Genomic DNA, 27,231 nt, shown 5'->3' with positions numbered 1-27,231 from the left:
TGTGTTGTTAAAATCAAAACCATGTTTTCTCCTTGAGAAAGATCTTTGGGGAAAAAAAATCACTGCTTACCCCCACCTACTCAGGCCTTTCTTTTGTCTGTAAAAAATCCTGAAATAGAGACTCCTGTTTAAAGACTTCTGCCTATGATTTCATGTTACCCTGGAAGCACCCCCTATATACCTTTATTTGTTTTTTAACAAAATTCTGAAATAAAACCTAATCTCCTACGCCTTTGGATCAAAAAGAAACAAATCCTGGAAAAGAAAAAAAGCAGGTTGATAAACAGAGTTTCTGGGAAAGATTCCCAATAGTAATTCATTAGGTGAAGGGAATGTCTTGGCCATTGACTCGTGGCGTGTTTTAATCCATTTCACCCTGATAGCAACAGGAAATTTAAAGTCTGTTTTCCCCCTCCTTTTCCTTCTTAAGCGGATTTCATCTTTTTTCTAGGTGTACATGTGTTAGTTAGGACTCTTGGCCGCAAATAAAAGACCCATGGAGTTAGTTGAAGCACCAAGGATACTTTTTTATGAGCAAACTGGTGTCCCATAGAAACCAAGGTAGAGAGGCCAGCGGGCTCTGCCCAGGACCTGAAACAGAAAAGGAAAACGATGGGGAGCCCAGGTTGGACTTTCTTTCTCCCGTTGAGGCTGTTTTTCCTTCTCTTTGTAGGCTCATTCTCTGCTCCTCAGGCCTCAAAGCAAAGGACTAAGGTTTCATACTCCAGGTCCAGCCGCTCAGAAAGACTAACTTCATCCCAGTTCCAGATTCCAAGGGGAGAGATCATATGGTTCCAGTGTGGGTCAGCTCGGCCACGAGCATGAAGCTGAGGAATAATGGCTGACGTTTATTACTTACTAAGAGCCAGATGCTGTTCTAAGCATTATTTTATTTAATCTTCACAATAACCCTGAGAATATAATCCCCATTTTACAGACAAAGCTACCAAAGGAAAGAGAGTTAAATAATTTGCAGCACACCTAGTGAATGCCAGGGCAGGAGTACTAACCCAGGCCTCTCCAACTCCAGCCCCGTGTATTTGGGGGAGAGGGGAAGTTCTCAGAGACGGGGGATCCTAGAGAGCTGGGCAGATGTCCCAAAATGTATCTCTCTGCTGTGTATATTTCTGTCCTTTTGGCTAAAACTATCTTCCATAAGCTTATCTATCCGTATTCCCAAACTGAGGAATTCGAAAGATTCACACGGTTGCCTCCCCAGAAATCCTCTTAGCCTGTCGCAGATTATTTGAGGACGTGATCAGTGGGTAAATAATCCTCGAAGGCAGTCATGGCAGCTTTACAGTTAGACACAAGCCCCTTGTCTTTAATTGGAGCTGAAAACCAGCTGAGTTTAACACCTTCGACACTCCCCTGTCTTAGATCCACTGGGTACAAGAATATTATAAAATAATTATGAAGTTGTTCTAAATGCTGGTTCTGAGCAGTATCAAGTAAATAATCAAGTTCGCCAGCTTTCCATCTGTGAGGATTAGGTAACTCTGTGATTGTTCCTCGTGTGGCCTGCATTTCCCTGTTTCATACTTTATTAAACGTGAGATCTTTGAACTGAAATCTGGGGATACCCATCCCACTGTTAGCTTTCTCTTTGCTTATATTGATTGTAAGCACTTTCCATAAACCAGAACAAACTGTATGTGAAAAAAAGATTTGTCACTTTTATCCCCGGAAAGGAGAGAGGGAGAGAAGATTGGCCCGGCCACAAGAGACAAACGTGCTTGTTGTTATGGTCCTTTGGGTCGCCATGGGTGAAGCAATGCACATAAAATCTGAGCACATGTCTGGAATGTTGCTATTTTTGTAGCCTTCGATAGCCAGTAACACTGCTATTTAAAATGTGTTTAAAAGTCATTAGCTAAAAAGTGTTTTCAAACTCTTGCTATAATTAGGTAGTAAATGCCTGTGGGTGTGTAATTGCAGTACTGGGTAATAGACTGACTTAAGTGGAGACAGCGAAAGCCCATGGGGAGCATGCAGGTAGCTCATCCCACAGGACATTTCCTGGCAGGTGAGCCAAGGCAGCTTCTTCAAGGGCTGGAAGACTGAGCTCACATCTTTACAGGCGAGTTTGAGTCAAGAGAACAGCACTGTAGAAAGGGTAAATTTGACAAGGGCCAAAGAGAACCCTGTGTAGGAAGATGTGCTTTCGTTAGTGTGCGTAGGTGGCAGGGAATAGAACTCCACTCAGACAGCTAGGTAAGGGACCAGGGGGCAGTACCCTGGACACATGGATCGGATCATGCCAGACCTCGTGAGAACTAGCACTGGGAAGCTGTTAAGTACCAAAGCTGATTTCTCCATCTGCCAGAGGCCCCGTGGTCTCTGTCATCTTTGTTTCTCTCCATGGCCATCTGATTCCGTTCTCTCTCTCAGACAGCATTCTCTGTTTGCACATGGCCCAACCCCAGGTCAACACAACCTTACAAGCTCATAGCAATGCTGATAGGTTTCCTATGTTTCCTAATTAAAATTCTTGAAGAAAACAAGAGAGAGATTGGCCTGGCCTGGCCTGGGCTGGCCTGGCCCAGCCTGTGAATTGATTCCCAGCCCAGCTATGAATCACTTCTCTTTGGATATGGAGACCACCCGCTATCTGGTCAGCAGGGGTCAGAGGAGTAAGGTCGTGTGGCATTTTCCTCTCTCAAACATGACCGCCTGGGTCTGTCTCTTCTTCAGGGGCAATTTCTAGAAGAGTGGGCTGTGGGCAGGGAAGGAAATGAAACCAGCCAAGTATAAATGATAAGACGGGGCATCCAGCCAGAGTAGAAGCAGTAGGGTTCTGACCCCGGGGAGAGAAGAGCTGAAATGCCCATGGAATATCCATAGATCGTCTGTGAGTTGAACATGGCACTAGGGAGTCAGGAGGGTTTGCTGGGGCCACAGGGAGCAGGACACATAGTCACATGGAACAAGCCTTTCCAGTGGCCCCATCAGAGCCTTGTTCTCATCCTGCCCGGGATCACTGGAGCTCTGCCCTTGAGCGTGCAACCACGTTATATACTCACTCCACCAAAAGCACCCAGCAACTGACAGTTATGAGCATGTTGTGGGGTTGACAGGCCCAGGTGTTTGGTGTTAGGACTGTTCTAGAAAACTGTGACAAATCGCTTCTTTGGGAGTCTTGGAGGTTTGTGAGCTCTGATGTAAAGTGCAAGAATGAAGATTGTAGGTTCCTTGTGAGAAGGGGTGTGTCTATGTGATGTCTTCCATTGAGCGCTTACAGTGCGAGGCCAGGTGCCCTAAATGGAGTTCGTCTTCAGAAGCATTGGTTGTTTGAATGAATGGAATTAAGAGAACGGAGTGAAAGAGGAAGTAAGTAGAAGAGAAATACCACCGCAAGGAAGGGGAGAGGACAGGGAAGTGGAGGGAAAAAGCAAGAGAAAGGAGAAAGATGCACCTGGTGGAGGAGGGTAGAAGGGTTCATTCACTCCTTCATTCAGCAGATATTTTTTAGCACCTGTCACGTGCCAGCCACGGGGCTAGGCACTGGGGATATGGCAGCAGACAGAACAGGCAGAAGTCGTATTTTCATGAAGCCTCCCTTTTTTCGGAAAAGGTAGACTTCCAAAGAATAGCAACTAGCCGTTCAAAATCAGAAAATGCGATAAATGCTGAGAAGGAAACAAATGAGTTGAGAAAGAAACTGTCAAGGCTGGAGGGAGGGGATTGCTTCTTTAGACTGTGGGATCAGGGAAGTAAGTCTTTTTGGAAGAATTCATTGCCCTTTTCTGGAACCAGGTGCATTTCTGGAGGAAGAAAGAAGCTGGGAAAGCTCAGCTCCAGAATGAGACATTATAAAAACAAAAGAAACAAAAACTATTAATAGTGCCATCAAACACCTTCCGTTCTGTTGATACAGTGTGCCGAAGGAGTAGCAAGCCTGTTTCTCCATGAAGTTAAAATGATCAGACATGAGCTATTCCATAATCTTAGAGACCTCAAGAGTATGAAATTATCAGAAATGTAAGGAGCAATCAGTTCACACAGTGCTTTACCAACAGTTAGAAAGCTCTGGAAATAAATGTAGACTCCAGAAAGAATCACTAAGGGATTTCAGACTGTAGATAATCAGTTAATGACCTTCCTTATCTATGTAAAACTGAGAGAAAAGTAGCAAAGACCCAGGGTTTGAAGAGAGATTGGCTTGGAAAAAAGCTTTTTAATAAATTGCATTGGTTTGAGGCTTTAGGGACCAGGAATTTTAGAACCATTGACTGTATTAGTTCCTCAGCAGTGGGAAAATAACCTGAATGTTTCACCATGCTATCATTTTTAAACGTCAGATTTTGACAGCCCTGATAATCTTGCTTAAAATAGATCCATTTTGGAATAGGTTTTGATCCTGTGCCAGGTAACCATCATTAGTCCATGCTACATGTTCATCAGCTGATCCACACAGGTTTTTCCACCCTAAGCTCAGCCCGTGATGCTAGGTTAGCCTCTCTCCTTCTCCTCCTTCCCTTATTAAGCAAACGGAGATATCAAAGTGTGACCCATGCTAACACATCTGTCGTTTTAACTGCCCACTCTTCATTTCCCAGCGCTCCCATTTTCTCAGGGGAATTACTCTTCCCCTCCCTTGCATGCAGTCTTAGAGCCCTGCCCACCTCTGCCTCCTGCTAAACCAGTCAGACATCTCCTGGGAACCTGAGGCTGGGAATCCAAGAAGAGACAGTAAGGCTGGTTGATCGTAGCAGCAAAGTTGAAAAACTGAGTCCCCACCCCACAGATCGCACGAGCTGCCCCACTTCCTGCCCCAGTTCAGCTTTACTTCTGGCTTGATGAGCCACCCCATCTTTTTCCAAAGAAAAAATTCTTTTTTTTTTTTTAGCTTCACAAGCTAGAATCAAAGTTGGTTATGTGCAACCTAATATAGATTTACATTTTTTGAATATTTTAGATCAAAGCAGTCTACTTACATAAGAGCTTTTTACCATTATCTTACCCTTTTGAAGAGATCGAATTTGCCCCAGCAAAATTAAATGGCTTATCTCTCCTAAAACACACTCTGATTTCCAAACATTTCACCGTGATCAGGCCATTTTTTCTTCCGTGAATGCTCTTCCAGGCCTCTGTGTCTCACTGTCAAAATCCATCCTTACTCTAAGTCTGAGTTTCAGTGAAACTTTACCAAAATGCCCTCCTTTCTATGAATGCTGATAAAACATGTTCACTGTGACAACAATATATCCTCTCTTACAAGAGTATAAATTCCCTGACGGCAGGAGCAGCATCTTTTCATCCAGTGACACCAATGCCTTGCAATAGTGTGGTGAACAAAAACTTGTTTCAATTATATGCTCGATGTATTTTGCATTTCTTCCTCTGGAAAATTCTGAAGGGAGTATAAAGATATGAATTGAATTCTGTCTGGAATCCAATTTCACGTTTGACGTTCAACAGCTGGGGTTCTTAGCTGATCTTATCTATAAACCCCAAAACTTGTAAGCAAATACTCCCAGCTGAATTTTCCAAAGACAGGGTTTCAAGCTTTCATTAGATTCTCAGAGAGATCTGTGACCCATAAAAGGTTAAGAATGACTGGCCACCTGCGTGTCTAGAAGGCATTGGAGTAAAACATTTATCACTAGTGTACTATGTGTCAGGAACTATGCTAGCCTTGTTCAATTTAAGTTATCTTGTTTTACCCTTCCAACAACCTCATGCAGTAATCCTTGTTATAACAATAACAATGGTAATAGCAATCATTACAGCTTACGTTTATTGTGTGCTTTCTGTGTACCAGGCACTGTTCCAAGGACTTGCGTATATGATCTCATTTAACACTCCCCGAAATCATATTGGATAAGTGATATTTACAATTCTCTTCCCTCTTACAGATGTTGAAACTGAGGCCCAGAAAAATTATGTAATTTGCTTGAGCTCATGCAACTATGGCAGAGTTCTGTATTCACACCCAGCGAGGTGACTCCAGAGCTTGCTCTCTTAGTCATTCTGCTGTTAGGTCATGGCTAACACGTGGTAAAGCTGGGCTTCAAACCTGGGTAATTTAACTTCTCTTTAGTGCTTCTAAATTGAGGTCAAAGGTTTCAGTAACTCACCAAGACTACAGAACTAGGAGATGATAGAGGCCAACTTTGAACCTACGTCTTTCTGATTCCAAAGCCCTTCTATTTCATCTTCTGCCTTAGAGTGCCTCGCTGGACTCAGTCCTCTAAGGAGGCTGCAAAGAGAAAAAAATGTTTCCTTTTGTAAGGGGGTCCTACACGACTCGGGAAGAGGCAACAGCCTTCATCACCAATCTTAAACTCCATGAAGGCAGAAACCAGGCTTTGCTTTGTCTACAGGCACTCAATCAATATTTGTTGATTTACAAAATCAGTGTGTTTACAAAAACAGAGATGGTTTCTCCAGCAGTTCATTCAACAGGGAACATTAACAGGTGCTTAAGCCAGGACTGCAAATGCAGATGCCCAGGCAGGTGTCATAAATGAGTGATGTGACCCATGGAGTTACAGAAGGCAGCAACTGGACTGGGGTCAGGCACAGTACAATAGCACTTTTAGATATTTTCACTCATATAATCCTCACATCCACCCTCTGCACTTATGGGCAGAAAAGTCACATGGCCAGTGGAGGAGTGGGGCTTCCAATCTAGATAGTGTGACTTCAGGATGAGCGCTGCTCTGTCCCAGCTATGGATTACGTATGTGCAAGTGTAGAGATGAATGCAAGTAAGAGAAACATCGTGGTGGAATGGAGTTCCCCCGAGAAAAGGAAAATTTCATTGTGTGTTGTGAACAATTAGAATTTGATAGAGGGTGCTGGGATGTCACAGTGACCTGTAAAGACTGAGCAGTAGAAATATTATACACGGTCTGCCAGAGGGGATGTATGATGATCTCTTCATCCTTGGCTTTGCATCTTGAAGCTTTCTGTAAGTAACCTCTAAGCTATGGTCCTTTCCATGAGAAGCGAGTGCCATCAACCCAACCAACAAGTACATCTCTGAGTTATTTTTCTGACAGCGGTAATTCATTTGCTCGAACCCTTCTGTGCTCTCACACAGGGCCTTTCTCATTTGCAGAGAGCTTTGATCCCTGCTCTAGCCCTGGCCCTTAAAGGCATCAAGGTGAGGAGCCAGAAAGCTCAGGGGTCATGAACTTATTGCTAATTTAATAATCCTAGTCACCAAGAGGGAATTTTCTGAGTCCAACAGGATTAGAGCAGAGTTTCTCGAGCTTGGCACTACGCTGTTGTGTGAGTTGTCCCGTTCATTGTGGGATGTTTAGAACATCCCTGGTCTCTACCCACCAGATGACAGTAGCAGCCTCCCCCATGGAGGACAACCAACGTCTCCCTCCAAACATTGCCAAGTGGCCCCGGGCAGGGGTAACATCGCCCCTGCTAAGAACCACTGTGGAAGAGATGCAAACACACACAAGTACACGTGTGCACACGCTCCCTCACAGTGTATGTAGTAGTCACCTTGGCACAGGGACTTTTTTTGTTTTACTTTTTTCTTTGGGTTTTTTCCCTTTGTTGTTGTAGATTTTTGCTTGTTTTGTTTTTGTTGGTTGGTCGGTTTTTGATCCAAACAGGAACCTTTGCTTCGATCTTGACTCCTATTTTTCAAGACTGTCCATTTCACAAAACCTTTCCAGAGAGTTGATTATAATTGCCAACACCATTGGCCACCACTGTGTGCTTGGCACTCTGCTAAGCATTTGACATGTGTTTTTAAAATTTTAATCATCAAGATAAGAGGGGAGTCCTGATATCCCATCTTACAGCCGAGGGAACTGAAGCACAGGCAGGGTGAGTCGCTGGACCTAGGGTGCACTGTTTTTGAGTGAAAGAACGGGATTCAGACCCAGGCTGCTGCTGCCCTTGTTTGCCTCCTTGTCCCCAACACTGTACTGCCCTCCTTTTTAGGATGAAACCTACAACATCCCTAATGTGTGCCCTTTCAGTTCCTGATCTCAGAGTATTGACAAATGTGGTGAAATTTGGTCTATGAGTCACCGTCACACTCGTGTGCATTTAAATCACGTGCAGTATGCAGTTCATGCAAATCTTGGTTTAATCACCGGGCGTGCAGAGGAGAGCTGGCACTGACTGTGGACACATGTCTTTCTCTTGTCACCACTAGAGTGTCTCTATGTGTTCCCCTGTCAGTGGAACTACCGTCCGGATCACTGCATGTACGGAAGCAACTGCAAAGAAGCTGAGCGTGAAGGTGTGTCTGTTCTGCATGGGAACCGAGGCGTCTACCATGACGATAAACAGCCAACTTTCAAAGCGCTGTATGAAGCAATACGGGATGTAAGTGTGTTCTTGCCCCCATTCAGCAGACACGTGCTTATCAGCATGAAGCAGTCCAGGTGCTTCCATCACCAGTCCCTTTGAAGGCCAGATAATTCCCCAGAGCACGGAGTTAGACACTTTTCCCGTCCTCCATCACTCTAGCTCACTATATCCGCTTGTCCCCTATTACTATACTTTACCCACTCTTTTTGTAATATTTGCAAGACAGTAAATCACTCATTTTTTTTTTCTTTAAACAATTTGACTTAAGGAGGAAATTTCATATCAGAAAGAGAAACCCTGTGCCATTTGCCATGATAGAGGTTAATGAGTTAGGGTGAAGATAATACAATAAGAATAAAATTATATTATTCAGCTCAAGCTAAGTGTGTTGCCTGGTGGCCAACTCCACCCTCGCCACCCCCACCCTCTCTGCCTAGTTCCACTTATCTCTGCCAAAGGGTCCTGGGCGAAGGTCAAGTGGATGTAGCACAGAGGCAGGGACAAAAGGCTCCAGCAGCTTTATGGACCATGGGCCAAGGGCAGGGGAAGGAAAAGGGAAGGTGGGAGGAGTGGAAAATACCCCCCACCCCCACCACTGCCAGGAGGCCTCCAAATGCAGGTGCCTGGACTGGGAATGCAGATATGTGTATGAGCTTGGTGGGCCCAGATGGGGGCCTGAGTCCTCTACTGCGACTCCCTCAAGAAAACTAGAGCTCTCTACTTGTGCGCCAAGTCCGATGTGGGGAGGGCAGCTTCCCCCAGGGGCATGCCACACAGCCTTGTAATTGCCTTTGGTTGAGTCTGAAAGATCACACTTAGGCTTTTGGCCTGGAGCTGGACTCCTCAGGTCTGAGGCCATCTTACTACCTTGAAGAGATTGGTTAGCAAGTGTTAGGAGGAGTTAAAAACACACGTGACTCTCTTCTTGCAGTAAATGGGAAGGTCGAAAGAATCTTACTTTGTGGCTCGTCACCTGGAATCATGTCAAGTCCTGGCCACCAGTACCCTTGCGTTCCCTCTGGGAAACACTGCCTTCCATGGTGCCTTTGACCTTGACATTGCAGGGGAGAACCAGCAGCAGGCACTTCCAGAGATTTCCCTTTGAACTGGTAATTCCAAGATAGAGAGTAGGGATGCAAACTTGGGCCAAATCTGGTTTGCTGCCTGTTTTCCTAAGACGTGTGGACTAAGAATGTTTTTTTAAAAAAATTGGGAAAAAATGAAAAGAAGAGTATTTCATGACATGAGAAAATTATATAAAATTCAAATTTCAGCATTCATAAATGAAGTCGTATTGAGACACAGCGGCAGCCTTTCATTTATGCGTTGTCTGTGGCTGCTTTCATGCTACAGCGGCAGAGATGAGGAGCTGTGACAGACTGTGTGGCCCACAAAGTCTAAAATGTTTATTATTTAGCAATTTACAGCAAAAGTTTGCCACCCCCTGACGTAAAGTATGTAGACTTTATTAGAGGTTTTCTTCCTAAGGAGCTGGGGACTCTCGTGGTTTCATGAAGGGGCTTTGACAAGAGGTAGGGGTGAATCCTGTGACATAGTAACATATTTTGGCATGTATGAAAGTGTGCATTTTGCTAAGGAGAATCCCAGAGAATTCCAACCCTGGAATTCCCAGAGTTGTCCTCTGTGCAGGGAAGGTGTTCAGCATGCCCATGAGCTAATACTTCTCTTCGGCGTTTCCTGCTGTTGGTTTTCAAAGGCCAGGTGAGTTAATTGCACTGAAAATTTGTTCTGTACTTAGTGATATCATCACATTTAGATATTCAAACACTGACTCCAGGGGCAAACCCATTCAGGGGTACAAATGGAAGTTAAAGAAGTATGCAGCAGATATATGTGCATCAGAGCCACTCTCGGGTTTCTCTCGGGATCTGTTGGCCCTGGTGTGGAATTGAGTAACTGTGGTTCTTGAGTTACAACACGTCTTGTTTGTCTTCTGGGGGATCAGAAAGAGGACCAAGTAATGTTTCATAGGTGATCCTGCCTAAGGCGCTCAATGATGTTCCTCAGATGAGTCTAAAAAGACAGGTTTTATTCAAGCATTTCCATCAGAAATGTCACTACCCCATCCTGAAAGGTGAGTAAATATAGACAGACTCCATCATGAAAGATGTGCTCCCCCACTTTCCACAGCGCTGTGCACCACAGTGTGGTGGGTCAGGGTTTGGCTTTGGGGATCCACGGACCTGGGTTCAGGTCCCAGTTTTGTCACTTTCTGGTAATGTCATTAAATCTGTGCTCTAACCTTACTGGGCCTCAGTTTTCTCATCTGTGAAATGGAGATAATATTATCTACCTCATAAAAGCATTGTGAGAATTCAACAAAATGATGATCTTTGAATTTTGACGACCGCACCTGACATGTGGTGGTGCTCAATAATTGGTGGAAGTTGTTTTGCTGAAAAGGAGTTTGTCAATGGTCTAAATTGTGCTGTGAAGGAAAAAGTATCCCAAACATGGACAGAACCTTTTTGCATTACATAATGCATAATCTCCTTCTGGGAAGAAATTCACATTTCTGATAAACATACTTAGATAATATTTCTGATGAACTTTAAAGGGATTAAGACTTGTTCTAGGAAACCAGACGCCCACCCACCCTGCTGTCAGGCAAGAGTATACTGACCTTTCACCAATCTTTTCTTCCTTTTTTCTGTAATCTTTTTGTATAAAATGTCCTTGCCAACAATGAAGCTTTGACTAGACCCACTAGAGGCCTTTACCCTTTCTACAAGATTGTAATAAAACTTGGACACACGCTCATAAGTGAGTGGTCCGAAAGATTTATTTTGGGAAATACTGCTCATGGACACATTCCTTGGGAAAACAAGAGAATTTTTTTTAAAAAAGCCCAAGACCGGCCTGGTCGCGCAGCAGTTAAGTTTGCACGTTCTGCTTTGGCGGCCCGGGGTTCGCCGATTCGGATCCCAGGTGCAGACATGGCACTGCTTGGCACGCCATGCTGTGGTAGGCATCCCACATATAAAGAAGAGGAAGATGGGCATGGATGTTAGCTCAGGGCCAGTCTTCCTCAGTAAAAAGAGGAGGATTGTCAGCAGTTAGCTCAGGGCTAATCTTCCTGAAAAAAAAATTAATTAATTTAAAAAGCCCAATATTAAGTGGGAAAAAACCAACATCTAGTGTTTGGTACCTGATTTATTAAAATAAAGTTCATTGATGATAAATTTCACTAGTAATTGCTAACTCCGGACTTCATGAGATTACTGTAGACATACCCTAAAGTTTCTTCATTAAGATTGATAGGCAAAAAATATGAAAAATTCAGTAATTTATTGTAGTAGATTTCAAGTATCTACATGAGTCTTGCTTCTAATCCGCAAGAACATTCTAGAATATTCTATCCTTAGAGATATACTTTGCTTTTAGAATTTAAGAACTTGAAGGATCCAAATAAGGCATCTTTTGTTTAGAGGTAAAGAAACTGAGGCCCAGAGAGGGAAAAGATTGCCTGGGGTTGAGTCAGGACTGGGACCTCAGAACTCCAAGGTCCTTTCCACTGTGTCTAAAAACATGCAAACCTATACCAGCTAAGCAGTAACTCCCTGTTTCAATTCTTAGTAAAAGTTATTTGCATTTTAAATGGCATTTCAGTCACTAAACTAAACTTTTTCTTTCTTTTTTTTTCAATCATCTTTCAGTTTCCCTTTCAAGACAATCTCTTTCAATCTATGTATTACCCTCTTCAGCTGAAGTTTCTGGAGACTGTGCATACTCTATGTGGACGAATCCCACAGGTATTTCTGAAGCAAATTGAGAAAACAATGAAAAGGGCTTATGAGAAGCACGTCATCATCCGTGTCGGCCCCAACCAGATGCACTGAATATTTCATATGGTTGCGAGTCAATTAGGCATCTCATGAACGAGGAAATATTCATCTTTGAGCCGCCTGGATCTCTTTTGTGTGAATATTTAATGGTGCTCTATGACAATTGAGTTTAAAAAGCCTTGTTAAATGTTGCTAATTAGTTGCTCCTGAAAGGAAATACGCTTTAATTTTTTCTAAGATGCTATTTGTCTCTCTGTTTTTTTAAAAATTGTATTATTACTCATTTAACATTATTCAAGCAGGTTGAGCTAGCTATGAAAAGGAACTTTTGTGAGCTTTCCAATTCCTGTTAAGTGTCTGAAACAATGTCAGTGGCATCTGACGTGGTATATTTATCTAGTATTCCTGAGACTCTGTCTATGCAATCGGCTCCCCATACCCTTGTTGTAAAAGTAATACGTGCTTGTTGTAAAAACAAATTCGCAAATTTTTAAAAATTATAGAGAATATAGGTCATTGGACCAAAATCAAGATTACATTAGCCATAATCCTACCAACCAGTGAAAAACATTGTTATTTTAACGTAGTTCCTTCCAACCTTTCCGCCCCCCCCCCACTTTTGTATTTGTTTGCTTGTTGTCTATTCCATTGTAACACGTCTAAAACAGGCAGTCTGAGTAAAAGCTGGCCCCTATGCTGAGATTTTTATGTAGGAGACTGAAAAGTTAGACAGATGATTCCGTTTAAAGCACTTTATTTAAACTACATCTGGGAAAAGCATTCAGATCTCAGCCAATCGGGCAGTGGTAAAGGATGAAGCATGTCCAGGGGAGTTTTTTTAAGAAAAATTGTTTAGATCTGTGGAAGACTAAATCATAAGAAATGTCTATGCAGTCATAACTTCTGACAGCAAATTCAATAATTGTATTAAACCTAAGGAGTGTGTTTGGCAGAGATATGATTTTGTGTTTGCCCACAGACAAAAACATTGTCTGTCTTACATCATCAGTAGGTGTGGCCTTCTCTCTTCTTTAAACTCTTGGGCAATAGGTGGAAGTTAAAGGCCAAGTTCGAACTGAATGTGTACACAATAAATAGTTCAGCCAATTCTCTTGGCGAGAAAATTCAACTTCCTACCAGCCTTAGAAAGGACTCTAGTGTTTTTTCCTTCTCTAGGGTTGCCCAGCTGTTAGCCAAGGAGCCAGGCACGTCTTATCACCTAGCTACAGAAGAGGAAGTTCTATATTGTGTTCCCCAGAGGGATCTGACTTAATCCCTAGGTGCTCACGTAGCTGGTATCAGCAGAAGGGCATTTAGCATAATGCTTTATTTATCTCAAAAACTTACGTAGCAACGATCTCCGTAATGTTTGCAACAGCCTAGTGAACTTAGCAGGGGCATGTATCATCTTCATTGGGCAAATAAAGAAGTTGTAACACAGAGAAACAAACATAGCCACTGTAATTGCTGTTCTATAAGACATACAGGCATGTTTAAGATGCATCCTGTTTTACAGAGAAATTTTTGGAAACAAAAATATTAAATAGTTTTCATCCTAGATAGACGGTGACCTGTAAGTATCAAATGAAAAATATTTTGTTAATGCAAATATGGTATCCTGTATATTGGGATCCAGTAGGATATTATAGATTCTATATTAGCAGAAAAAGTCTTACCCTGAAAAAATATATGCAAATCTCAGCACTACAAAGAAATGTATAGATATCAATCAATATTGGTGTGGAGCACTGTTCTGGTAGTAAGAAATTTAAATATAAAATGTTAGGGTAATAACTCATACTTTCCTTTTGATCAGTTGGGTGGCCTGTGGTTTGTTATTTTTGTTAAGGAAACTACCAATATGATGTGAAACTCCTATCTTTGCTGTTGTATTTTATGTTTCCTCATTTCCCCACCAGAGGTGACGTCATTTACTATTTTACATCTAAAGGATATGAGACAATTTTGGGATTGTCTTTTGAACGGGGGAAAATGCATCCTACATACCTACAACTAGGGTTTTAGTGAAAGAGCCAGGATGTGAACATGATTCCCTGACTTCTATTCTGGTTTTCTCAGCATAGCCAGTAAACTCCACAAATGGCACTCATTTAGTGATGGCTCACAGACCGGAAGAAGTTCCTTTCCTCCTTTGGGGAGTCCCACAAAAAAATCTGCTGTAAAGACTGAATACAGCAATGACTTCTCTTTTATGAGAGCCAGGTTTACATACAATCTCAACTATTGGTTCTGGTCTGAACACGCAGAATAGGATTTCCAGCAAAGGTCTGTGATAGAACTCTAGAACATTCTAGAATGATGCATTCTGAGAATGTGGAACCTTAGAATTTGGTGTGGTGTTCTGCCTTGGAATTCCATCACTGTATCCTGAAATTTTAGGTGAGTTTGGTGGAGAATTTACAGGAAATTTGCTCTTCCCATCCCTGCTGCCTGAGTGTGCTTATTATTTTCTATACTTAGGATGTTACCATCAGGCAGTATTTTCTCTGCCTTTGATAATTTCCAGAAAACTACTATATTAGCACCTTTAAATCTGAGAACCACAAATTTTAGTTCAGTGGACTCCTAAAACATTCAGTCTGTGGTCTGAAGTTTGCCAAAGGTTGTGTTGCCCCATCTGCCACGTTGAATGTATATGGGAAGAGCATGAGACTGGTTGTCTGCCTTCTCCTGTCCTCTCCTCTCCTCCTCTCATTTCCTTTAAAATTTCGTTTAATACATAGAACTACAGACTTCCATTGGAGAATGAAAGGACACTTTCTAATAGCAGAATGTGACAGTGTTTTTATATACATTGAGATGAGACTTTCAATAGCAGGATCACTAGAAATACAGACAATATTTTCTCGCTGAGGTTTTTTGGGGTTTTTTTTTCCCCCCTGAGGAAGATTAGCCCTGAGCTAACATCTGCCAATTCTCCTCTTTTTTCTGAGGAAGACTGGCCCTGAGCTAACATCCGTGCCCATCTTCCTCTACTTTATATGTGGGATGCCTACCACAGCATGGCTTGCCGCCTGATCCCGTGCCCGCACCAGAGATCTGAATCGGCGAACCCCGGGCCGCCGAAGCAGAACGTGTGCACTTAACGGATGCGCCACCGGGCCAGCCCCTCACTGAGTTTTTTTTTTCCATTGTAAATCCCAGAAATTGTGACTTATGTTGAAAATTCGAATATTTAAAAAATTAACTGGCTAGAAAATCTATTTGTGTTTTCCTTCAACTTCCAGAATGACAATTTAGCATTTAGGGCATAATGCTCCAAGCTCTACTATTTATTTGAAATTTCTATTACATATTTAGTGCTTCCATTGCATGTTGTGACTTTTACTGAGTTTATTATTGAAATGGATATTTATATGGATTCATAGAGGTTTGAGAGTATTTATCTTCTCACAATTATCGCGTTCATAAAACAAGCAAACCATACAAAACCTTGTTCACAGTCACAAAATAGTGATCCAGTAGTGAACTGATCACTCAAACCCACCCTGAAGACAGGACAACATTTATACAAATTCAGATTATGTATAAATATTGCCTGATTTTATACAAAAAAGGTAAATTGCACATGTTGGATAAATTAAAAGGAACATGATTTCATGACTGAATTTAGAAATATGTTGAATTCAGAAATATGTTTAATTCCATGGGAGTACAAATCATTATATCTTTATTTAATAGTACGGTAAGCAAGCTTTCTTATGTTTTTCTGTTTCTCTCCTACTTTTCCATCTTCTTTTTCACTTTTGCCTTTGCCTTCCTGTCTTTGATGTTAACTTCTGAGTGGTACCAAGAGGCTCGGCATTAGTGGCAGGGTGACAGAATTTGAGAATCCCTGTGCGGGCAGACCTAAGTTCTAACCCTTAGATCGAATCTTTATGATAAGAAGTTTCCAAAAATAAAAAGGAAAACCACAACACACACATAGAAACACACACACCCCCCACGTGCTTTTTAAAGAAGGAGCCAGCATTCAACGTGCTCTGTGACCTGAAGAATTAGAGGTAGCGAAACCTTGGGTCAAACCGTTTCACAGTTGCGGTGCTGGTATTTCAAGCTGATAAGATTCCTCTGGCAAACAGATAGAGAAATTTATCCGAGTTTGTGCTCTTCACAAGTCAGAACTGGAAATATTCTCTTGAGTCTTCAAGATAAAGCACTTGTGTTTGTATCACCCTATGCATAAACATGTAAGAATCAGGTGCAATTTCTGCTTCATCAGTTTTACGTGTTTGTGTTGTCACTGAAAAGTGCACCCATTGTTTATAGCTCCCGAGGAGACCCTGAATGCATTTTTTATGTTGGAAAACTTTTTTTTAGTAATTTTTCTTTGGGAAGAAATGAGTGTGAAAAAAGAATACTCCAAAGAAAAGGAATTATTACAGAAAATTCAACATAAATATTATGATTTAATTACTGTCTTGTCTTTTTAAATGCCGTCTCCTGTTTTCCTTTTTTTTATTAAAAGCTTTAAAAAAAGATACGTCTTTTGGTGTTATTTTGAAAGTGCTTCCTTTCCTGTATAAGATTGCAAGTTTTAAAATTAATAATGTTAAGTGGTAATAGTTAAATCCTTCCAACTAGTAAAGAAATGTTTGGTTTAGCAACTACTTTGCTTAATTTTAAAAATCATTAAAAATGTGCCTTATTTATAAAAATGTCATTCTGTAAATTATGCTATTTGGTTTTGATGGTGTTTTATGTTTGAGATAGTATGAGGGAATTTAGAGAATGTGGAAATTAGTTCTCCACATTCCTACCCTTTATTTAGCAAAATTGAACCTGACTTGTCACCTCATACACTTACCAAAACTACCTGAACCATACGAAGAGTTTTGAATCCATATAAAGGTTTTTTCCCTGATCCCTACTCTCTTTTTCACATAAGCACAAGGTACTCAGTTCATTTACTGAGTTTCCTCCTTATATTTTAAAACATTTTAAAATGCTAAGGTATTTGGATATGGTTTTCTGGAATAACTGGGAACCCACATCAGATTATTATGTGAGATGTAGTGAGGATTCAGTCACTACATTTAGATAAATTTGAGTTTAAACCCTACTTTTGCCATTTTCTGACTGTGTGACCCAGACAGCCTTATTTTTTAGAATTATTTTATTGAGGTCATATTGGCTTATAAGACTGTGTAAATTTCAAGTATGCATTATTATATATCAGCTTCTGTATAGGCTGCATCGTGTTCACCATCAATATTCTGTATCCGTCAGCATACATATGTGCCCCCTTACCCTTTTAGCCCTCCCCCTACTCTCTTCCCCTCTGGTAACCACTAATCTGTTCTCCTTATCTATATGTTTCTTTGTTTGTTTGTTTATCTTCCACATATGAGTGAAATCATACGGTGTCTGTCTTTCTCCGGCTGACGTATTTCGCTTAGCATAATAGCCTCAAGGTCCATCCATGTTCGGGACAACCTTGTTGACCCTCTTTGCACTTCAGACTTCCCACCTACCAGAACAGGGCTGATGGTGACCCTCCTCATAGATTGTTGTGAGGAATAAACACAAAAACATGGAATTTCAAAATTTTAAAAGATCTTTGTCTGAGGCCCCCTACCATCACCAAATAAATGCCTAATGGATTTTTAAAGATTGTCAGATTGAAGGAATGGCAACTTAGTAGTCTGCCATGGTGTCAGATGTTTACTTACCAGAGGGTCCACGTGCTGGGGTTCTGCCTGCTGTCTTTTTAGATGAACGTAGGTAGAAAAGTTTGAGAATCTCTGGCTTCGCTAGTTTTACCATTCTCACTGCAATCCTGTGTGTTTGCTTCCCAATCAAGACCTTTTGCTCACACACAGCTCAGAAGTAGCCCTCCTCTCCTGCGTCAGTCTCAGTTCCCCTTCCTTCTCCTCCTCCATTGTTCCATCAGTCAGTAAATGTCGCCAACATCCACCTCCTGCCTTATCCCGGAAACCTGCCCATTGCTCTTGTCTCCTCCCTCTCCCCGAATTTCACATCGCCTTCATCGCTAAACTGTTACTTCTCCTCTTCTGGTACCCCACTCCTGGTGCCTACTTCTGTAGTAGTTAAAACCCTTTGAATTGCAAGTGACAGCAAACACAACTCAAACTAGTACATAAAAAAAGAGAATGTATTGCTCCTACCTCCTGAATATTGACTGAGTCAGCTTCCTCTGTTTATCTGCACTGTCGTCTCCATGCAAACCTTTACTCTCTGGATCCCTGGGTTGTTGTTCTAATGCTTCTCTTATCTCTGCATTCACTCTGGCCGCCCCCCCACCCCACCCCACCCCCCACCCAAAGCCGTAACTCACCCTCAGCCTGTGTAAGGCCCTTCAGTGCTTCCCCTTTGCTCTCAGGATAATATCCAAGCTCCTTTCCAAACATCTCAGAAAGTCCCTCTGTCATCTACGTCCTACCTATCTTCCTACCCTCTTCTGGAGCTACTCTTTCCCACATCACTAACTTCCACTTAGGCTGGTTTGATTTCTCTTCCTTTAAGAAGCCCAGCTTTCCCACCACAGGCGCTTTGCACATGCCTGGAATCCTCCACCCTGCAAATTCACCTGGCAAATTTCTCCTATCCTTCAGGTCTCCATTGAAACATCATTTCCTTATGGAAGCCTCATCTGGGCCTCCATATCAGAGCAGGTCCTCCTCTTATATCCCCTCATATCATCCTGCACTTTTTCTTTGCAGTATGTATTATAGCAGTCACAATACTTATTTGGGTAAAACCATTAGTTTTTTGACTGCCTTCCCCACTAGACACAAAGCTCCTTGAAGTGATTCTGTTGCATCATGAACTGGGACCAATACCTGTCCTCAAAGCTTCACAACACACTGTATTGATTTTGAGTGTTGTTCTCAAAAACAATTTTTCCTGTAAATGTTCAGGGTCCTGGGCCATAACAACCTATCATATAAAGTCTCATTCGTTGAAAGTATATTGATTCATTTAATTTCTTGGAGATTTATTTACTTGCCCATAAAATGACATGGTTGGGTCAGATCATGTTTAAGCTCCTTTCTATTTAAATGCTGTCTCCATAATCTGTTCTTTACAGCTCTGTTGTAGATATTTGTGGGATTTCAGCTGCCTGGAAACCACCCCACTCCTGGTACCAATTTCTATATTGGTTAAAACTCTTTAAATTGCAGATGACAGCAAACACAACTCAAACTAGTACAGAATAAAAAAAAAAATAATGTATTGGCTCAAGTAAGTGAAAAATCCAGATATCGCTTTGGGTTCAAACGCTCCAATGATGCCAAGGGAAATGTATCATTTTAACAAGGCTTTTTTCATTAATATTTTATTGAAAACCACACATCCATCCAGGATTCTAGCCATAAAATTTTCATGTCATTTCAATAGAATCATTCCATCTTTGGAAAAATACATTGTCTCTGCGTCCAGCTGGAAAATGGTACTGCCAGCCTGGGTCAAAGCATCAAGAAAATTGTCCTCCTGGTGTACATTTTAAAACAACTGTAATATATCTTTTCGCCCTCATTGAGACCTACCATTAACCAAACAAAGCCCTCATACCAGAAATGATTCAACAACCTAATATGAATGGATGATTTTGAGGGGGGAGGTGCATTCTCATACACTTGATCTGTTGGGTGAGAATGTTTTACCACCATTCCTCAACTTCACAGTCCACAGAAACGCCCGGAGGTGATGGTCAAAATCATGAGTGTAGATGTGTCTTCTTAGGCTATGACTATAAAGAGACTCCTGGGAATGCCTGTGCCTGTCTCTTTACTGAACAATTGGTGTTTATCAAAATAATAGCATTTCCTTTTTTTAGGATTGCTACTCTGGGTCTAGTGACAAAGCGAGTCTGAATGTCATATTAGGAAATTGAATTCTCCTGCGTCTAAATTATAGTTATTAGAAATGATTGCAAGCATACAGAGTTGAAGGAAAAATGAAAGGGCTGATACCAGCTTTGGTCTATTAAATGTTTAAAACTGTTTTTTGCGGGGTTTATTGGTAAGGAAGAGTGGCCCTGAGCTGACATCCATTGCTATTGCCAATCCTCCTCTTTTTTTTTTTGCTTGAGGAAGATTAGCCCTGAGCTAACATCTGTGCCAGTCTTTCTCTATTTTGTATGTGGGATGCCTCCACAGCACGGCTGATGAGTGGAGCAGATCCATGCCAGGATCTGAACCTGTGAACCCGGACCACTGAAGCAGAGCGCATGGAACTTTAACCACTCAGGCACAGTAGTAACTTCCCTGGCAATATATTCTTTATTGGCTTCCTTCCCTTCGCTATTTCACTTCCCCAGTCTTCTACCAGTGTTTCCTTGAATTTGGCCCCCAAATACACCACTTGCACTCAAATCTTTGTTGCATCATCTGCAACTGATAAATTTGGTTTTGTTGTTTTGGGTTTTTTTTTTTGTTTTTTTGAGGAAGATTAGCCCTGAGCTAACATCTGCCACCAATCCTCCTCTTTTTGCTGAGGAAGACTGGCCCTGAGCTAACATCCATGCCTATCCTCCTCTATTTTATGTGTGGGACCCCTACCACAGCATGGCTTGCCAAGTGGTGCCATGTCTGCACCCGGGATCCCAACGGGCGAACCCCAGGACGCCGAATCGGAACGTGTACACTTAACCGCTGCACCCCGGGGCCAGCCCCTGATAAATGTTTTTGTTAATAAAAAATTGAATTTAAATTATACTATAATCTTATTTTACTTATTATGAGAATAATTCTTCTCCTTCCTCTTCCCCTCCTCCTCTTCCTTCTTGTTTCCATTTTGGAAAATTTGAATTAATTCCTTGCACAAAATATTTGGAAATTAGAATTCTTATATATCCTATTTACTTTTCTCCAATCACTAGATTTTATTAGCCATTATTATTTTACATACTCAAGGTTTGTAGCATTTACACTCCAGTCTGTGGCATGGCTGTTATGTTAATTGTATTATGAATAGTAACATAGTTGTGTGATTTATTTTAACTCCAAAGAACCCCAGATGCTTTGAGTTCTATTATCCTTTATTTCCCTTTTTAAGGTACTCATTTTAAATGCATCATATTTTAGACTAGGACTTTTGTTTTTGCATTTATGACCTGTGTTTAGCTAGTCATTAATATTTTTGAACAACTTTGGTAGGGTGTAATTGAAATACAATAAGCTAGTCAAATTTAAAAGGTACAATTTGATTGGTTTTGACTTATGTACGCTTCCTCGAAAGCATCTCCACAATCAAGATAACCAATATTTTCATCACTCCTAAAATGCTCTTCTTACCCCTTTCGATCCATCCCTTCCCCCACCTGCATCCCCAGCTAACCACTGATGTGTTTTCAGCTACTACATGTGAGTTTTCATTTTTTAGAGTTTTGTGTAAGTGGAATCTTACAGTGTGTACTCCTTTTGTTTGGCTTCCTTCACTTGGCGTAGTTGAGATTCATCCATATTGTTGCGTGTATCGATAGTTCATTCTTTTTTATTGTTGAGTAATATTTCTTTCTATGGATTAACTCTCATTTGTTTATTTATTCTGTTGTTCATGGATTTGCTTGTCTTCAGTTTTTGGCTATTACAGATAAAGCTGTTATGGACATTCACGAGCAAGGTTTTGGATGTATTTTTTCATTTCTCTTGGGTAAAAATTAGGAGTGGATTGGGTGAGTAGTATGGTGGTGTATGTTTAACTTTTCAAGAAACTGCTAAACTGTTTTCCAGTTGGCTGTACCATTTACATTTCTGCTAGTAGTTCGAGTAGCTCCACATCCTTGCCAGGATTGTGTGGACAATCTTTTTTTTTTTCTTTTTGAGGAAGATTAGCCCTGAGCTAACATCTGCTGCCAATCCTCCATTTTTTGCTGGGTAAGATTGGCCCTGAGCTAACATTTGTGCCCATCTTCCTCTACTTTATGTGTGGGATGCCTGCCACAGCATGGCTTGACAAATGGTGCATAGGTCTGCACCTGGGATCTGAACTGGCGAACCCCAGGCAACTGAAGTGGAGTGTGCAAACTTAACCACTACCTCACCGGGCCAGCCCCCATCTTTTTAATTTTAGCCAATCTAGTGAGTATGAAGTGGTATCTCATTGTGGTTTTAAGTTGCCTTTTCCTACTGATTAATCATGTTGAGCCTCCTTTCGTGTGTTTACTTGACATTCGTATGTCTTCACTGGTAACATATCTGTTCGAAACTTTTGCCCATTTTTTAAAAACTGTGTAGTTCAACTCTTATTATTGAGTTTTGGGAGTCTTTACATATTCTAGACACAAATCCTTTGATATAGGTGTTGCAAATATTTTTTCTTAGTCTGTAGCTAGCCTTTTCACTTTTTTAACAGTGTCTTTCTAAGAACAGAAGTTTTTATTTTGGTAAAGTCCAATTTATCAACTTTTTCTTTTTTGTTTTATGCTTTTCATTTTAAGAAATGATTGCCTATCCCAAGTTGCAAAAATTTTATCCTGTGTCTTTTTCAAGAAATTTTATAGTTTTAGGTTTTATACTTTTATGGACTGAACGTTTGTGTACCCCCAAAATTCATATGTTGAAATCCTAACCCCCAATGTGAGTGTTTTGGGAGGTGGGGCCTTTGGGAAGTAATTAGCTCTTGAATGTGGATTCTTAAAAGAAGAAACATGAAAGATATGATTTCTCTCTCAGTATTGTGAGGATACATGGCCCATTTTTGAGTTAATTTTTATGTATGGCAAGAGATAAGGGTTGACATTCATTGATTTCCATATGGGCACCCAGTTGATTCAACAGTTGAGTCAACTGACTTGTGTTTAGCTAGACATCAATGTTTGGATCAATGCTGGATAGGCCTTGTATTCATTCATTCAATAAATAAATATTTATCAAGTATCTATTAAGTGCTAAGTCCTTAGTAAGCTTCAGAGACACATGATGAATAAGATACAACCCCAACCTTCAAATAGATTACACATTAATTGAGGAGATAAATATGAAAATAATTATAATGGGAGATGAGAAAATTATATGTGATATCAGAACTGTATGTTTCACAGTCAATTTAAAAAGTCACAGCCAGCCTTTTTTAAAAAATGAAATAGAATATCAGAGTTCATATTAAGATAAGCATTGTTCTATAAAATCGTATTTTAATTTTATGTTGTATATTGGTATATGTTTATTAGGTTGCAATATAAAATGAACTTTTTACTACAGGTCTTGATCAAAAAAGTTTTCAAGCCCTATGTTAGAGATATATACAAAGTGTTAAGCAATCCAATGAAAGAAGCAATTATCATCTAGCAGACAGTTGAGGGACACCCAACACAAAAGAGATAACATTTGAGCAGAGTCTTTTTTTTTTTTTTGAGGAAGATTAGCCCTGAGCTAACTGCTGCCAATCCTACTCCTTTTCGCTGAGGAAGACTGGCCTTGAGCTAACATCCGTGCCCATCTTCCTCTACTTTGCATGTGGGACACCTACCACAGCATGGCATGCCAAGTGGTGCCATGTCCGCACCTGGGATCCAAACTGGTGAACCCCAGGCAGCTGAAGCAGAACATGCGCACTTAACCGCTGCGCCACTGGGCGGCCCCTGAGCAGAGTCTTAAGGGAATGTTTGGGGAAAGGGCATGGCAAGGAGATGGAACAGCATGTGCAAAGGCCTGGAGGTGTGCACAGTCACAACAAGTTCCAGGCATGGTGAGAAGTTTTCTGCCAAGAGCAAGGAATGCTAGCGGGTGACCCAGGGCAGAGAGTGGATGGAACAAGCTGAGGCCAGAAAGATGGGCTGGGGGCATACTATGAAGGCCCTTTATGACATACTGGTAAGATTAGCTTTAGTCCCTGGAGAGCCTGTGTTTCTCAAAGTGTCGGCCCAGGAGTCACCTTTATTAGAATCACACTGGGCAGTGGTTCTTAAAGTGTGGTTCCTGGACCAGCAGCATCAATACGACCTAGAAACTTCTTAGTAATCAAGATCCTTGGGCCCTACTCCAGACCTACTGAATCAGAAACTTTGGGGGTGAGGCCCGTAATCTGTGTTTTGATAAGCCCTCCAAGTAGTTCTGATGCAGACTGAAGTCTGAGAAACACTGACGTAGGAGCTTTCTAGACCGAGGGTCCCTGGCTCCCACTCCAGGCGGCTAAGTCAGCATCTCTGGGGCAAGCACCCAGAACACCCATTTTTATCAAGCTCCCAAGTAATTCTAACCGCTCTAAATTTTGAGACTGACAGATCTAAGTGGCATGTTCTCAGTTGTAGATGTTAGGATGCTAGAGGGAAATGACAGGAACTGGGAAATCACTACAAGAGGAATGTGCCATTCAGAGCTCCTAGAAAGGAAGACTGGACAAGAAACCATGGTGATTTTGACAAGCGTAAACTGGGTCGTGCCATTTCCTTGCTAAAAACATTCCACACTCTATCACCCTTAAGATGAAAAGCAAACTTCTTAGCTGGCTTAGGGAGACTCACAGTGCCTGGCTTCTCCCTCACTTATCCTTGCTCTGCTCTCCCCTCACCCACTACGCTTTGACTCTCTTGCAGCTTCCTTGAACAGACCACACCCTTTCCTGTCTCAGAGCCTTTGCATCTTTTGTTTCCTTAGCTCTTCCTCAACATTTTCAGGTCTCAAGCCAAATGTCACCTCTTCCGAGAGACCTCCCCTGATCACCCAGTCCAAAGTGGCCCCCCTATATGGCTCTCATACCATAATATCCTGTTTCTTTCCTCCATAGCACTTACTACAATCTACAATTCTTGGGCTTTTGCATAACTGTCTACTTCCTTCATGTTTATCTGTTCCACTAGAGTGCAAGATCCATGAGGGCCGGGATCCTGTCTGCCTTGTTCACCGCTGTCTCCACAGACCAGTTCCTGGCATAAACTATGCACTCAGGAAATATTCAGCCCTGAGAATTTCCTGGGGTCCAAGCCTGTGCCTCTGCTGACAGAGGCTGATCCTTTCACCACCTGACCTCTCCCCTTCTGGAGTGGTGACACTGTAACAAAATCCACAGGCAGTTGCAGAAGTGACATATCTTGTGACAACCCAGAAAATAGCCAAATCCAATCAATGTGACTTTGGATGGTCTGTCTTTAGGGACTGAAATGTAAAGAAAGATGAAACTATATACTTGGCCAAAGAATACAGGAGAAAATGCTGCAACCAACTGATAAAACTTGGAAATGAAAATCAAAACAACACAGAAGGATTCGTTTTTTTACCCATCAGATTGACAAAAATTACTGAGCCCACAAACAATGTGTACACTTACACACTCTGGGAGGGTGACAGCGCTGTTTGAGGGAGTCAGTTGGCGGTATCAATGAAAAAGGCACCTATCCAGCAATTGCTCTCCTACCACAATCGTGTTCCATAGGCACAGAGAGTCTTGTAGTAATACCAGCAGCAGCACAGGTAAGAATAATAATGATATAAAAACACAATAAAAGATTTGTCTGGCACTACCCCAGGATCTGGGTCTTTTATGAGGTGAATACTGTCTCTATTTTATAAAAGAGGACACTGATGCTTGAATTATCCAAGATCTTGTTTATAATAGAGCAAAACTGGATAGTCCTATATCTTATTCATAGAGGACTGGTTAAATAATATTCCATCTATACTCCAAACTACTAAGTAAAATAAGATTTAAATTAGTATTTATAAAATAAAGTGGAAAGATCCCAAAACATATTAAGTAAAAAAAAAATAAAATTGCAGAAAAATATGTTATTATTTAGAGAGAGAAAGAGAAAAAATTAAGCCAAAAATAACTACTTCAAAATGTGTTTATGAAACAAGTATTTATTTATTGAGCACTTATGGTGTACAGACACGGTGCAAGGCTTCAAGGCACTTGAGAACAATCAGTGAACAAAACATAGTTTCCTCTCCTCGGGGTGCTGTGTTCTAGGAATGCAGGGACACACAGCACACATAATTTTAAAAGGAAATTATGTAACATGTTAGGAGATGGGAAAGGCGATAAGCAAAAGAGACAGGTCAAGAATGCAGGGAAGTGCGGAGGGCGCCATGTCACTTAGTGTGGTCAGGGGAGGCCTCCTTGAGAAGGTGGATCTGGAGGAGGTGGGGGGGGTCACACAGCTGTCCCAGGGAAGAATGATCAGGCAGAAGGAAGAGCCAGGGCAATGTCCTACGCAGGGTGAGTACCCACAGGTTAAGGGTACACCGCTGAGGCCAGTGAGGCTGGAACAGCTTAAAGAAGGGCTCCTGGCAGTGGTAGGAGATGAGGTTAGAGGGAGGGGAGTGGCAGATCATGCCTCTAGGACCCGAGAGAGGCTCACTGTAAGAACGGTGGCTTTTACTCTGAGTGAGACGAGGAGCAACACAGGGATTTGAGCAGAGGTGTGACGTGATCTGATCTTCTTCCCAAAAGGACCCTGGCTGCTGTGTTGAAAATAAATTGAAGGAAAGCAAGGATAGAAGGCAGGAGAACTATTGCAGCCTGTTGTAATAACACAGGGGAGACACATACACACCAAATAAACATCTAGAAAGTCTCACAGCAAACTCATAATGCTCCGCATAGCTGCGGTGGGTGTCGGGTGCGGGAGACGGGGATAAGAGACTTTGGCTTGCCCTGTATTCTTTGAGTTGCTTTATGAAACATTATTTATGAGTTATTTGAGGAATTAAAAATTACTTTTAGGTGCCAGCCTGGTGGTGCAGTGGTTAAGTTCACACACTCCGCTTCGGTGGCCTGAGGTTTGCTGGTTCGGATCCCGGGTGTGGACCTGCTCATGACTCATCAAGCCACACTGTGGCAGGCATCCTACGTATAAAATAGAGGAAGATGGGCACAGATGTTAGCTCAGAGCTAAACTTCCTCAGCAAAAAGAGGAGGATTGGTGGTAGATGTTAGCTCGGGGCTAATCTTCCTCAAAAAAAAAATTACTTTTATTACTATTATTATTATCATAAATACTAATAATTTTTACCCTTCCTTCCAGAATAATTCCGTCTAAAACCAGTCAGGTGTAGCTGAGAAGAATAGGAATCTGCAAGGGGGTGGGGGAAGGAAGCCTGGTGCAGGGTGTCAGAGCCCAAGAGAGGTGAGAAGGGCAACTGTTAAAGCATTGGCAGTGGTAACAGGTCAGTTTCATACTGTGGAGATTGATCCAGTAAGTCAATAT

At 41.6% G+C, this 27,231-nt stretch overlaps 1 protein-coding gene across 1 annotated transcript in view; it reads left to right on the top strand.

The window, feature by feature from the left end:
• GXYLT2 (glucoside xylosyltransferase 2) overlaps positions 1–16,551 on the top strand; it is an 84,945-nt gene extending 68,394 nt beyond the window's left edge. The window contains exons 7-8 of the mRNA XM_046684669.1: positions 8,132–8,304; positions 11,967–16,551. Of these exons, the coding sequence (XP_046540625.1) occupies positions 8,132–8,304; positions 11,967–12,149 (356 nt within the window). The 3' untranslated portion in view covers positions 12,150–16,551. The remainder of the gene's footprint in view (positions 1–8,131; positions 8,305–11,966) is intronic.
• The last annotated feature ends 10,680 nt before the right edge of the window (positions 16,552–27,231 follow it).

Source organism: Equus quagga, chromosome 1, assembly GCF_021613505.1.
Source record: "Equus quagga isolate Etosha38 chromosome 1, UCLA_HA_Equagga_1.0, whole genome shotgun sequence".
NCBI classification, from domain to species: Eukaryota; Metazoa; Chordata; class Mammalia; order Perissodactyla; family Equidae; genus Equus; species Equus quagga.
This window is presented reverse-complemented; position numbering and strand designations above follow the sequence as displayed.